The 14,144-nt window shown below is 45.7% G+C and overlaps 1 protein-coding gene across 1 annotated transcript in view; it reads left to right on the top strand.

Moving 5' to 3' along the window:
- The window catches only part of LMF1 (lipase maturation factor 1), a 347,236-nt gene extending 333,444 nt beyond the window's left edge, over positions 1 to 13,792 (top strand). The window contains 1 exon segment of the mRNA XM_026650800.2: positions 12,407 to 13,792. Coding sequence (XP_026506585.1) covers positions 12,407 to 12,581 — 175 coding nt within the window. The 3' untranslated portion in view covers positions 12,582 to 13,792.
- Positions 13,793 to 14,144: the final 352 nt, after the last annotated feature.

Genomic DNA, 14,144 nt, shown 5'->3' with positions numbered 1-14,144 from the left:
TATGTGAAAATGAAGTGGCTACTGGAAACCTGTGAAACAAGTGGCTGAAAAATGTGGTGCGACTGCAGAGTCCAGGAGGCATGGCTGCTACCGAACAAAATTAATCAAAGCCAATAATTTCAGATGACCGGAGTTTGTACCTTTTGGGAAAAGGCGGAGTGGGAGGAGGCAGGCCCATGATTTAATTGCTCAGAGAAATCGATTGTGTTTCTTGCTTATTTGCACAATGTCGCTCTAATTGTTGAGTTTTTTGAGGAGCTCTTCACTGGGATTGTTGGGAAGGTGACAAAGATGTTACAGGTGTGTTACGGAGTCATCCCGTCACCCCATGGATTGGGGGAGCACTGCAAATATAACACCAGTTCCCTGTGATAGGAGCGGGGGGGGGAGAATACAAGTATATAATGGAGTTCTTCTCAAGTAAAGAGGAGGAACTGTGCAGGTATTTCATGGGGCTCTCCCTGTCAGACTGAAGGAACATCTGACATACTCTGGACTAGGGAAAGACCTTGCACATGTACAGGTTCACTCTGAGTTTTGCTCTGTCTCCCATGATAATTCTTCCATTTTACATTTACTTAATTGATACTGTGATTTGGAAAAACTTGGCCATTATAAAATCTCTGGGTCCATGTGAAATACACAACATTAACGCTGAACGTATGGAGGAAGTCAGTCCGAATAAACTCAAGCCACGGCTTCCCCCACCTCTAGTAGAGCTTGTCAAAAAAATGTCAACGTAGTTTTTCATCGACAAATGCAGTTTGGTCAAAAGCAAAGTATGTTGTGAGAACATGTCAATTTCAACTAAATTTTCAACCAAAAAATCAAAACAAATCATTCTGACTTTCTTGTTTCGTATTGATAAGGTTAAATGTTTCATTTCAGCTTCCTTATTTCAATTCATTTTGTTTTGACTTTTCAGTTATGTTAAAATATTAATATAAAGACCCAGTTAAATCTATATATTATGTTTAATTTATATCCTGTAATGTTTCAACATTATCCAAATGAAACATTTTGACATTATCCAAATGAAATGATTCAATATTTCCAAATCGAAGGTTTTTTGGGAATTTTTGTATCAGCTTTCCAGGAACAAAAACAAAATTTGAAATGTCCGAATTTCCAGCAGGATGAAAAATTCTGGTTTCCAACCATCTCCAGTAAATACCCAGTGCTTCAGAGGAAGGAGGAAAACTCTCAAAGATGCATCCAGCTAGTGCAATACTGTACTGTTCCTTTTTGGCCATTGCTGGTAATCATCTCAGTAGTGGGGCGGAGGTTTGCTTCCCTTTGTATCTATGTTCTGCCTCCATAGCTGCATGTCTTATTTATGCTCAAGCTGTCATCTTTCTGCCTTTGTAACCTGCTCTTATAGTAACTTCTGTGCATCCCTTTTGAATTAAGCAAGAACATGAGAAAGGAGAGCAGACCCCTTGTCATCATTGGTTTCTATGAGTTAGTTGGCAGCATGCATTCGGGGTGACCAGATAGCAAGTGTGAAAAATCAGGACACTTTTTTATTTGAGGGGAGGAGTAATAGTTGCCTATATAAGACAAAGCCCCTAACATTGGGACAGTCCCAATAATATCAGGGCATCTGGTCACCCTACATGTATTCAACCCCTGAGAGTCACAAACATTCTAGGTTGAATAATGTCACTTCTTTCAGAACCTCAGACAAACTATGGCCTAGGTCCTGCACTGGATCCATGTGGACGGACACCTGTACCCATCCAGAGTCCCGCTGACACTAGAAATGCTCTAGTTCAACCGCAAGTAGAAGAAGGTGGTGGAATCACTGGCTGGAATTCTGTGGCCTGTGCAGGAGCTCAAAATACATGATCCTAAGTGGGGCCCTTGTTGGCTTTATAATCTGTGAATCCCTGACTTTAGCAGAGCTGTGCATGGTGCAGGAGACTGCCCACATGCATCCAGTAGCTATGCTTAATGTTCCCAAAATGTTGAGAGCCGAGACCCATTTTGGGAAAGTAAAACCAATCACGCCCTCCTTCAATCTTGCTATACTAGCTGGGCAGCACAAGGTCCATTGGCCAGTATTCTGCATCCCTCAAGCTAGTTCTTCATCTGCCTCCCCAGCCCCAAGAGCACACCCCTTACCTTCGAAAACACTAGCTTAATGGCTGCATCTCATATATGTTCTTCTTGGAGGAGGAAGTATGGTCTATTGGTTAGGGTACTAGCCTGGGACTTGAGAAAACTGGGTTCCATTCCTTGCTCCCTTCCTGTGTGACCGTAGGTAAGTCCCTTGGTCTTTTGGAGCCTCAGTTTCCCTATCTGTACAATGGGGATAATGGCACTGTCCTACCTCCCAGCAGCTTTGTGAGGATAAATACATTAAAGACTCTGAAGCGCTCAGACGCTATGGTAATAGCAGCCACAGAAGTACCTTAGATAAAAAGGACGCAGTGGAAGAAGGAAAATAACCTATAAAACTGCCATTATTTTCTAAATGGCTTTCGATCCAAGATTAATTTATGATCTCTCTTGCTAACAGGCCTAGAGTAAGCAAGAAAATCTATGATGGAGGCTCTGCTGATTTGATGAATTTATACTTTCCAGCATGGCATACTCCCTGATTTACAACTGAGTAGGAAACCTTGAGATAAAAAAACAAAATGAAAAGACGACTCGTGTTTTGGTTTCTTTTCTCCACCCCCGTGTGCCCTGTCAGGCCATTAATTCCATCAGAAAACACCGTTCCTGTTTTTTTCCCTCCAAAAACTCTCAGCTGTTACAGGGAGACAGCTGCACCCTCTGGAACTAATTACAGCTGTCTGGGAGATTTAGGCCTTGATCGGTAACAACTTGAATATTGCTGCTAATTTTTAACACATACAGTTGGAAGATGTCATAATAGGCTGATATATGATAGAATCTTAAAAGTGCTACGGCACAGCTGCTACTGCGCATCTGGCAGGATGAGTTGTAGAATATTGATTTAAGAAATAATGCTTATTATTTTTAGCCTTTCCCCCCTTCCTCCAAGGGCACATGATTTCATGGACTGAGGGCGGGCAGGGATGATAGAGTGTGTGTGCTTGCCCAGAAAGGCAGGAGCATGCGTTCTGCATGTGTCATTGTACTGTTGCAGCTAATAGTTTGGTTTCCAGTGGGTTCCTGTTTAGGTGGCTGTGTTGAGCCTCTCATTTCAGTAGTCATTACTGAGATACTGATTGATCTTCTACCATGCGGCCGTTTGGATTTTTAATTCTGGATGCTGTTACAGAGCGAATCTGACGGTGGTAGTCTGTTAGTCCATGTTCTGCATTTTATGAACTGTTGTTGTCACTGGGATAAAATAACAGAGAGTTCTGCATCTCCCAAAGACCATGTCCAACTCACCTTAGCTGGCTCTAACCTGTTGCTTGCCGTTCATCTCTTTATTTTGTCCTGGTGGTTTGATAAATTGCGGTTCTTTTGGGGGATCTCTTAAAGGACATTATCTTTGCAAAACTGGATCCGATTGTTAGTCTGTGCACTCTGGTTTCCTACCTTTTGGCAGTAGTTAACAGCTGATGCTTCAGAGAGAGGCAAAAATAACCCAGAACCATTATTCACTTGGTAATGGAAAGCTATATTTGTAAGAAAGAATTTCCTTCTTGATCCCTGCAACTCTCAGCCCTGAAGCATGAGAGGTGATCAGCCTTTCCTTAGTGTGTATAATCGCCAACGTTGTTAGTCCCTTTTTAAAGTACGAGAAAGTACTGTATTTAGTTTCCTCGCGACCTTAGTAGGGATTTTCTCCTTGCTCTGGAGCAGTGAGCAAGGCTCATCCTTGCAGTCAGTTTCTTGTGGTTAGAAGAGGGCTTTGGGCGTTTCTAACCATCAGAGACGTAAAGTTCTGGTACAGCCTTCCCAGGGGAGCTGTGGGGGGCAAAAAACCTAACAGCTTCACAACTGAGCTTGATAAGTTTATGGAGCAGATGGTATGATGAGACTGCCTACAATGGTATGTGGCATCTGCAAGTAGCAAATATCCACAGTGGCTGGAGATGGGACATTAGATGGAGAGGACTTTGAGTTACTACAGAATTCTTTCCTGGGTGTCTGGCTGGGGGTCTTGCTGACATGCTCAGGGTCCAACTCGTCAACATATTTGAGGTCAGGAAGGAATTTTTCCCCAAGTCAGACTGGTAAAGACTCTGTTTTTTTTTCACCTTCCTCTGTAGCATGGGGCACAGGTGACTTGCAGGTTTAAATTAGAGTAAATGGTGGGTTCTCTGTAACTTGAAGTCTTTACATCAAGATTTGAGGACTTCAGTAACTCAGCCAGAGGTTAGAGGCCTATTACAGGAGTAGGTGGGTGAGTTTCTGTGCCCTGCAATGTGCAGGAGGTCAGATTAGCTGATCGGGATGGTCCCTTCTGGCCGATAAGCCTATTGGTGGATCAGTGCCCCAGCTGTCGTCATCTTTTATGTTTCTAACGTTACTAAGAAACGCATCCTTTTCCCTTGTGTTTCAAATGTGGCATGTTCAGTAGGACAGATGTTCTCTGAGGGCGAAGTGGATTAATAGACAAGGGTAGCATATTGAGCTTGCGCTCTCATATTTTTATGTTCCCTTTAAAAGCAGTAAGTGTGACCTGAAAATTCATTAATCAGAAAGCACAGGATGCCAGAAAGGCCAAGGATCTGGCAGGTGTAGAAGCCTGTGTATAGACTGAAGGGGCTATTCCTCCACCCGACCACAAAGAGTCCTGTGTCAAGCTGCTTCTCCCCGCTGCCGGGCCCTAGCAGAGGACAACACTGAGGAGACAGGTGGTGCCACCTCTAGGTCTAGGACATGAAGACACATTCTCCCAGTTGACTGACAGGCAGCCGGGAGGAGCTTTAAAGGGGATCAGGTGGCTGACAAAGGAAGTCCCAGCTGACAGCTCTGAAATGAACGGCAAAGCTCTCAAAGTACCTGGCTGATATCCGTGACAACTGGTTATTTGTCTAGCTGAACATAGAGCTGCCATCTGCTGCATCCTTGAAGCTAGCAAGTTCCTTGAACCCAGATTGTTGGTTCCACGGAATCCACAAGGCTCTACTGGTTTTGCCAGCAGAACGTTAAGTTCCTAGGGTCCTCGGTACGTTCTGGCTTTGCCAGCAAAGCCGGTCATTTGTGTGAACCGTAACTATTGGTCTCAGAATGTGCAGGCTCTCCTGGGTCTCTCTCCAGAGCTCCTAAGTTCCAGGAACATTAGCTGTTTTTCTCATGGAACCTTAAAAGCCCATTGACTTGTGTGAGTCCGATGCGTGAGAACTCCGGTAAAAAGAGCGATGGTCCTTGACGGTTTCAGTATCTGCAGGCACCGTGCATGTGTGAAACTTGGTTGAGTTACAAGTGCTGCAGGTCTGCATTTGAGGCTTGTAAACTCTGTGAGCCCTAACGTGATGGACTCGGGGGTATTAATTCTTTTGCCATGTTACTGGAAGAACGTGTTCACTCTCTGAACCCTGCAAAGCATGAGTAACTCGCAACAATATTCATCCTACCAGAGGAGCTGGCAAATTCTGTAAACCCTGGAAGGAGGCAACCAGCTAGATTATAAATCCAGCGTTTTACTGGAGTAGAACATAACCACTGTGAGCCCTGAAACAAAGGATTCACAGTGAGTGTGAAGTCCAGCAGCTTTTAGATCTGTGAGCCTGGATATGCATCCAAAGAAGTGGGTTGTAGCCCACGAAAGCTTATGCTCTAATAAATTTGTTAGTCTCTAAGATGCCACAAGTACTCCTGTTATTTTTTAGAGATTCACAGGTGTTACAATTCCTGCTGTGTCGTCTCCACAGCATTTAAATTCCATGGCACTGAATTTGGAGGGGGAGGTATAGCTCAGGGGTTTGAGCATTGGCCTGCTAAACCCAGGGTTATGAGTTCAATCCTTGAGGGGGCCATTTAGGGATCTGGGACAAAAATCTGTCTGGGGATTGGCCCTGCTCTGAGCAGGGGTTTGGACTAGATGACCTCCTGAGGTCCCTTCCCACCCTGATCTTCTATGATAATGACTATGGAGGTCTTACAGTATACTACTGCTTTAGCAGAAGAGCTTGGAAACTGCACAAAGAAAGAACTCAGAGATTATTATACCCTACATTAGGGAGTATTTCCTCTGAAGTTTGTGGATCCTCAGGCCTAGGCAGGCTACTGCAGCCTCTGAAGTTTTAGCTGTGTGAGGGTCCTTAATGATCAGAATAATGCTTCCAGCTTGCTGACCTTGTAGACTCAAGAGACAATGTCAACTCTGTAATGCACACAGTTTGGGTCAAGGAATCTAGTAGCTTTGCAGACAGAGCCAGGAGAACTTTCAAGCTCTATAAATAGAGCTTTGGTTTAAGGAGATTACAAACTCCAAAGTCACAGCCGGCCGAGTTTGTAAACTCTGTAAACCACCGTGTCTGTTTCGAGAAAGGAGGGAAGCTTTGCTGAGACACCTGGCTTAATTTCTGTGCTCCATAAACCAGCATCTTCCAACCCTCCTCAATAAAGACTTGTTTGGTGCCCCTGGGCTCATTATGGAAACACGTATCAAACAAATGTGAAGTTTTAAAGAGATACGTTAGCCACTCCCACAAAACGTAAAGACTTTATGAAAAGTGACAAATCACCATTTTTTTGGCTTGTCCAATTGTTCTCAACATCCCTAGAGGGGGAAAAAACTCCTCTGCCCTAATAGTAAGCAGAAATTTCCATCAGAAATGTTTCTTTTTGTTTGGTTTTGGGGTTTTTTATTAAATTGGTAGGTTGGAATGAGGTTTATCATGCTTCATGCCTAACCACCTAAACGCTGCATTCACTACAGTGATAAAACTACATCTTCACCCATCATGGAACTCCCCTAGGGAAAATAAAACAATGGCCGGGTTTCCATTTGCTAACCAACAGCTTGGAATTTATCCTCCAAGATACCATATCGGAGGGATCTGTGTGGTTTTCTTCCGCCCATGTTAGTGACCATTGACAAATGATTGTCAAGGAGACCAAACTATTGCCCGTTGTCTCTCTCTGACCCTGGAGTGTTTTGAAGGCACTCTCGGCATATCCCATACTGCTATGGTATAGCTATGCTAGATGGTAACATATCCTCTAGACTGGACAGAGCCAGATCTGATCATGGTCCACTCCTTCATTTTTAAATTCATCCCCCATGAAGGCAGGTGGCGATCTGTGGCTCATAACTGAGCACAAGTCTGAGGAGAGGAGCAGTGCCGAAATCACGTGTTCATCATCTGGGAGGGGAGGGGCACTCGTTATCTTTCTTGGGGCACTCAGGATGGTACCAACTGGCTTCAAAAGAACCAGCCACCCTCTGCCGGAGTGAGAATTGCCATAACCTGGTCACTTGGAAGGAGAGGGAAGGTAGATAGGAGGGAATGAGGAGGAGCAGTGCAGATTGAGCCCATCCCAAGGAGAGAAAAAAGGACAAGCTGGGATTTCCAAAGCTGCCTAAGGGACTTAGGCACTCAAATCCGTAGGTGCCTTTGAGAGATCTCAGCCAGAAGGCATCTGGGGTGGAATTTTCAAAAGCCCCTCCGTGACTTAGGAGTCCACCTCCTGTTGAAAGTTAGTGAGAATTGTGCTCCTAAATCACTTAGCCTCTTTGGAAAATCCCACTCATGTTGCCTGAGCCCAGATTCAGGTAGAGCTTTGGGGGAAGGGAGTGGGCTTGGCTGGGTTTTTTGGTTGGTTTTGGAGGGGTTTTGCAGAGTTATTTAGACTCTCCGTTTAAGAGCTTGAAATGTATTCAGACGCAAGCTTTCTGCCACAAAAATGCAGCTTTAATTGTGTGCGGTTGCCTGAATGCTCACACGGTTCTAGTTTTACAGGCCGATCCCTTTGATAGCAAACATTTTAATAGACAGACGACATATGGGAAAGATCATGCCACATCAGATGATAGATATTATTTAAACTGGGCAGGCCAGCCCATTTGGAAGGGATGGGGAAGTTTTCATTCCAAAGGGCTCATCCAACAGCCAGCATGTCTAGGAGAAGGATGGCTTTGTAGTTAGAGCAATGAACGGGGGGACCCGGGAGCCCTCTCTGCCACAGGCTCCCTGTGTGACCTTGACCAAGTCATTCAATCTCTCTGTGACTCAGTGTCCCGTGTGTAAAAGGGATTATCATGATTTCCTGGCACACAGGGATTTTGCAAAGATTGGTGTTTGTGGCATACTACCTAGTATTTTTTATTTATATTACAGTGGTGCCTAGAGACCCCATTCGAGATCAAGACCTCAATGTGCTAGATTCTGTGCAGACACAGTGTGTGAAATAGCCCCTCTTCCAAAAAGTTACCATCTGAACTGCCAAGACAGAGGGTGGGCGGGGAAAAGAGGTTCAGAGAGGGGAGGTAACTTGCCCACACTCACCCAGCAGGTCGCTGACAGAGCCAGGACTCCACTCACACCTCTCCAGTGTCCTATCCACTAGACCACACTGTCTCCTGCAATGCGATGGTGACGCAAGCCCCTTGCTCCATGCAGTCCATCCCAGTGCTTGTGGGATACACTCTTCTAGGCTGATTTTTTTGTCCAGCCCCGTTTTGGAGATCTGATCTGCTGGTATTTGCTGCAGCTTCCCTGAGAGAAATGGCACAAGCATGGTCAGTGAAGGGGCCAGCTGGATTAATGGCGGCTGGAAACACAGCACCCTGCCCTGGATGGCCAGTACCAAACAATTAAGGCCATTCTGGAAGATGGATACGTTTCAGAATCAAAAAAGCAATCAAGCAGCACAACTTTCACATCTATAAGTATCTCAGACAGGAGCCTGCAGGCTGCCTGGGCCCATGTAAACTTAGATGGTTAGTAATGTTCTAATTATTAACAGGAAATTTTCTACTCCTGCGAAGTAAACACTCTGGGAGTAACACTTCAGCCCCCAGTTGACTTTTACCAGCCTTAAAAAAAACAAACCCAAACTCTCCTGAATATAATTAAAACAGCAGCTGCGGGTTAGCATTTACAATGATACAACCCAGGTTTCTGTGCGACAGCAAACGCGGCCCAATCTGCAGCACTGAGCATGAGGAGTGGTGAATATTTTACCTATTAAAAGCAATTACCCAGGAGCCTCCCACTGAAGTGTGCAGAGCCAGGGCCCCCGGCCAGGCCAATGCACAGCTAAAACCCACTCAGACCCCTGCAAGGCACACCATCAATTATAGCGCAGCCTGGTTTGGAATGACTGGACGTGAGGTTTGCTGGGTCTGCGGGGTGTGGAATGGCCTCCGCCTTTGAGCTGCTAGCCAGCAACGGTGCTAGGACTGTGTGCGTTATCATATACACCAGGTGGAGATAAACACCACAGGAAGTACCGCCTCGGATAGCCAGACTGACAGCTTCCCCTGGGCCCCTGATTGGTCCAAGTGCCCTATTTAAGCCCAGGAGTTCCAGGAAGTGTCTGTGCCACAAGGTGGACTCCCCTGCTAGTTGTCGTGATGGACCTGCTGCTTCTCAGCTCGCTCTTGGACTCCTGACCTTTGGTTCTGACCGCCCCTGCTCCGACCGCTAAGCCTGACTGCTCAAGCCCCCGTCGTGACACTGGATGGGTGACATCCTAAAGGGCCGACATTGGGGGATTTGAGGAAGAGGAGGGAGTGGTGTGGGCCGCTTCAGAGGATTCCACTTCTGATAAGACCCTAGTGTCCAGCTTTCCAAGCATCCAACTTAAGCAAAGGCTGTTGCTCTGCAATCCCACAAGGTCTGGTTTGCATTGTTTAAAAGGAACCTCTTCAATGCATAAGGCCTTGTAAACACTTAAGTGACAGGAGCCTTTAAGGGCAGCATCCTACCCTTTGGTGTGCAGAGATGCGGGAGGCTCTTTCTGCAGTGAGAGGAGGCATGTTCTGGGGTGTATCTAGGCCCTGAGCAGACAAGGAGACACCTCCCCAGCTTGAAGAGCTCACAATCGAACGTCTGCACTGCAATCCCGAGCTGTAATTGATCTAGCTAGCTCGAGTAACAGTAGCAATGAAGCTCACCCAGGACCCCGGGTACAAACTTGAGTGGCCACCATCCATGCTGCTATTACTTGAGCTAGCTTGGGTACATCCCCATGGGCTGTAATCACACCTCCTGATGACCATGTAGACATACCCTAAATGAAGAGATGGCAAGTGAGTGTAAAAAACCCATGACGGGAGTGAGGAAGGGAAGGCGAGGTTCAACAATGATAGGGATGCAGGGTTGCATGGACTCACTAGGTGCAATGTGTCAGATTTTCCAGGCCGCTAAGCCACTTTGCGCTCTGTGAGCAGTGCAAAGCCGCCTCAAACTGGCCAGAGATGGCCAATGAAGAATTCACCCTGTGCTAGGGAGCTCTCTGCCAATGGGTCGTGGCAAGTGCAGCTGTGCTGTGTCCTGTTCCAGCCACCCGCCTCCCAGTGTAAGCGGAAGGAGGTGACATGACATAGGTGTGGCGGTGAAGGAAGGTGGCGTGGTGGAGCTCCGTTCCACCTGATCTTCCCCTGGTATAAGGACCTTGTGTCAGTGGCTTAAGTTAGAGCTGCCCCTGGGTTGCTCTAACATGCAATGGGCTTGGCCCTCCCTGAATCAGGGAGTTGCAACCAGCTCCTTATGCTGCCCCACACATGCACACGTGCTCGCTCGCTCTCAAATGGAGCAGAGAATCAAGGTCTTTGATTGTGGGGGGGGTTAAGTTAGAAAAATAAACAGACTGATATTGGCAAACCAGCTGCAGAGATAGGAATTATTGATAGCTACATGTTGCTGTTATATTTTTTTAATAGGAGCATTTATTTATTGCCCATTGCCTGGCACCCGGGCACCAATCAAGGCTTAAGCTGAGCCATTCAAGGCTCGATCACAGCACACCCTTTCTTTTAAATTAAGCTAGATTCCTTCTCGGTCTTTTGCTGCAAACTGAGCTTCATGTTTGAGTGCCTTGGATCTAGAGTGAACACACCGTAGTGAAAGCTGAATGGCAAATATATAGCAGCCTTCTTGATTGCTTTAGCAGTAGGAACTGACTTTATAGCAGCCCAAGACCCAGTGATAGGAACAGGCAGCTGCCCTGCTCAGTAGCAAGGTTTGTATTTTAGTAGTGAAGCAAAGCAGCTTTAAATGAGCATTGACATGCCTTTGACGTTTTTTATTGCCGGTTATTTTATGAACTTATCCCGCAAATACTGTCATGCACTCTGCAAATAGGGACTTCCACGCCGAAGGGCTGCGGGGTTGTTCTCTCTCTTGTCAGCATGCCCTATATAAATGGGTGGGAGAAAGGGGTTTGTATAACCCAAAACTCTAGAACAAAATGCTCTGGGCAGCCTCCAAATGTGTTTCGCTTGACTGATGAATACTTCTTTCCGCACTTTTAAAAAATCTCCTTTTCCAGCAACTGCCAGGGCGGTCAGAAAACAGATGCGCTCTTAGCCTCTCTAATAAGCTGTGGAGCAAAAGGAACAGGAGTTGGTGGGGTTAGGGTGAAGGGATGCTTGGGGGCTGTTGTCATGAAACGTTTTCATTGATGAGAATAACTTGGGGGATCAACCGAAAGTTCCTTGTTTTCATCGCAAACTGTTTTCTTGAGGAGGAAAAAGAATCCGTGTTTTATAGCATGACTCCAAGGGTACATGTCCACCCAGGTCGAGCTAGGTCGCTAGAAAGAAGAGTAGCCATGGTGGTGGGACAGGCTAGCTGCCCAACTATGTACCTAGGCTTTTAGACGGGGTTATACTCAGCCTGTCCTGCTGCTTACACCGCCACCGCTACACGTCTATTTTTATCACACTCGCTCGGTCAGAGCTAGCACTAGTGTGTCCACCTGCGCTGGAAATCACAGCTCCAGCTCCACTATAGGCCTCCTCTATGGCAGATGTTCTGCAACTCAGGTCCATTGAGCACTGGCTGGTTAGAAGGTGGTGGCTCCTCCTCCTAACTTGCACTGAAAAGAGCTAAAAATATTTCGCTACTTTCCTAATGTTGCTTTACCATGTAAGCAACTTCTGCGGTTGCTGCGTGGATCGTCTGAGATTGTGCATAGGAGTGAAGGAGCTTGGTGTGACCATGAACGGGAAAGGAAGAGGAGACAGGGCAATGACAAACAGAAGGGAAGGTAGATGTGAGTTGGACAGGAAGTGTCCTCAGGACAATCTCTGTATTTAGCTGTGGTCCACACTGTAAAGGCTTTTGAGAACCCTTGCTCTGGGGGATTATGAATGGGATCTGGGGCCTTTCTCCTCTAGGTCCTCACCTCCTAGGTTGGATCCAAAGCCATTGCTTCCTGATGGATATTGGTGGGGCTTGGGCCAGTTCCTGGAAGACAAGTGCCCGCATTGCAAACATCACTGTGGCAGTGTTGGCTCCGTGTCACTCTGTTTGCCTCGAACCTCCTTCTAACTGCCCTGTCTGCTTCATTTCATTCCAAGGTGGATCAGAGGAGAGCACTTCAAGTACAAATTTAGCCGACCTGAAGGCAAACATGCAAGCGAAGGGAAGTGGTGGATTCGAAAGAGAATCGGGCCGTACTTTCCACCTGTCAATCTCCAGGGGCTGCAGAAGTTTTACGAAGCGAGGGACTGGCCGTACCCAAAGCAGAATTAACAAGAGGAGAGTAATAAACGTTGACCAAGAACAACCAGTGTCCTGAGAGTTTATAATTCTCCTTTCCAACGTTTTTTTTTAAATGTGTCTTTTTAATACTCATTTTATACTAAAGTCATCAAGCCAGGGTGTCTGTCTCCTATGTCTGTCTGTCTGTGCCTATCTTTTTGTTTGCCCAGCCTTCTTTCTATCTCTCTTCCTATCTACACATCTACCTGTCTTATTATCTGACCTGTTTTATCTAGCTGATCCGTTGGAAGTAATCCAACCAAACTGCCTCCTCGAAAGCTAAACCAGATTTTGAACAAATAGAGATTTGGAGGGAAAATGGCAGTTTCAGATTGGCAACAGACATTTGAGAATTTCTGTATAATGGGCCATGTAATTCTGATGACTGTGGAATGTGGGTTGATCTAAAATTCAGGCAGGTGAAACACACACACACACACACACCCAAAATGACACAATTTTAAAATTTCTGAAGTATTATCTGAAGACAAAACTCCACCCGCTTTTTCACATCTCTCTACTTTGCAAAGTGTCAGGGCCAAATTCCACGCTGTTATACTGGTTTAAATCCGGATCGCTACCTCCGTAACTGAGGACAGAATTTAATCTTAAGACTATGTCACACATGTATTAGAAAGATTTCAGTACAGAGGCAGTAAGTGATACCGAGTGAGGTGTAATTCCAGTATCAGTTGATGGTTTTGGTATTCTCTTATATACCAATTACAATGAACATATGTGCAATATTTCCAGAGGTTTTCCTGTGGAGCACTGTTCTAAATAATCCAACTTCCCTGCCTGCAGTGAGCTCTCTTAGCTAACAGTCAGCTGGCCCCCAACTTAATATAGAACACACGGCATTCTTGTTTGGCCTGGGCACAGGTTTAGAAAGATGGAAGCTTTGAAATCCTGAGACGGCTTAAGTGTTTTCCTTCAAAAGGGGCTTATGCTGAATCTTGACTTCCTAGTGGGAGAACTCCAGACATTTTCCTGCAATGCTGAATACAAGGGGAACTGTAATATTTCCTTCAGCACTTGCTACTTCTACACAGGTTTTCTTCCTCTGAGCAAAAGTCTAGTCCTCTGAAGGATAAGTTTATTAACCCCATTGGAGGTATAAAACCACCAGCCTGAGATAATAGCACAGAAGATAATTTTATATTGGATTTTCTCACTAAAGATAATCCTGTCATGGGACACTCCTTACACTCTCTACAAGAACTCCCATCTTAACTATTCTCAAGACTCTTTCAAGGCACAGAGGGGTTATTTTTGCCCTTCCATTGTAGGGGTCTGCAGTCCCTACTTCTTGTCCATTAGACCCTTTGTGTCAAAACCTGATGCTTCTGCTCTGTTCTCCTATATCATGGCTGGTCTGAAACTGAGCTGAAAAAAAAATGATCCATTTTAGTTCAATCAGAAGTTATGGGCTTAATGCACGAAACACTAGGTGAAGTTCTCCAGTCTGTGTTATGCAGGCGGTCAGCCTAGATGATCATAATGGTGCCTTCTGGCCTGGGAATCTCGGGTTCTTTGAAAGGGCCGGTGGATTTC

Source organism: Terrapene carolina, unplaced genomic scaffold, assembly GCF_002925995.2.
Source record: "Terrapene carolina triunguis isolate 2854851 unplaced genomic scaffold, T_m_triunguis-2.0 Scaffold93, whole genome shotgun sequence".
Lineage (NCBI taxonomy): Eukaryota > Metazoa > Chordata > Testudines > Emydidae > Terrapene > Terrapene triunguis.
The sequence above is the reverse complement of the archived record's forward strand: the minus strand, read 5'-3'. Positions and strand labels throughout refer to the sequence as shown.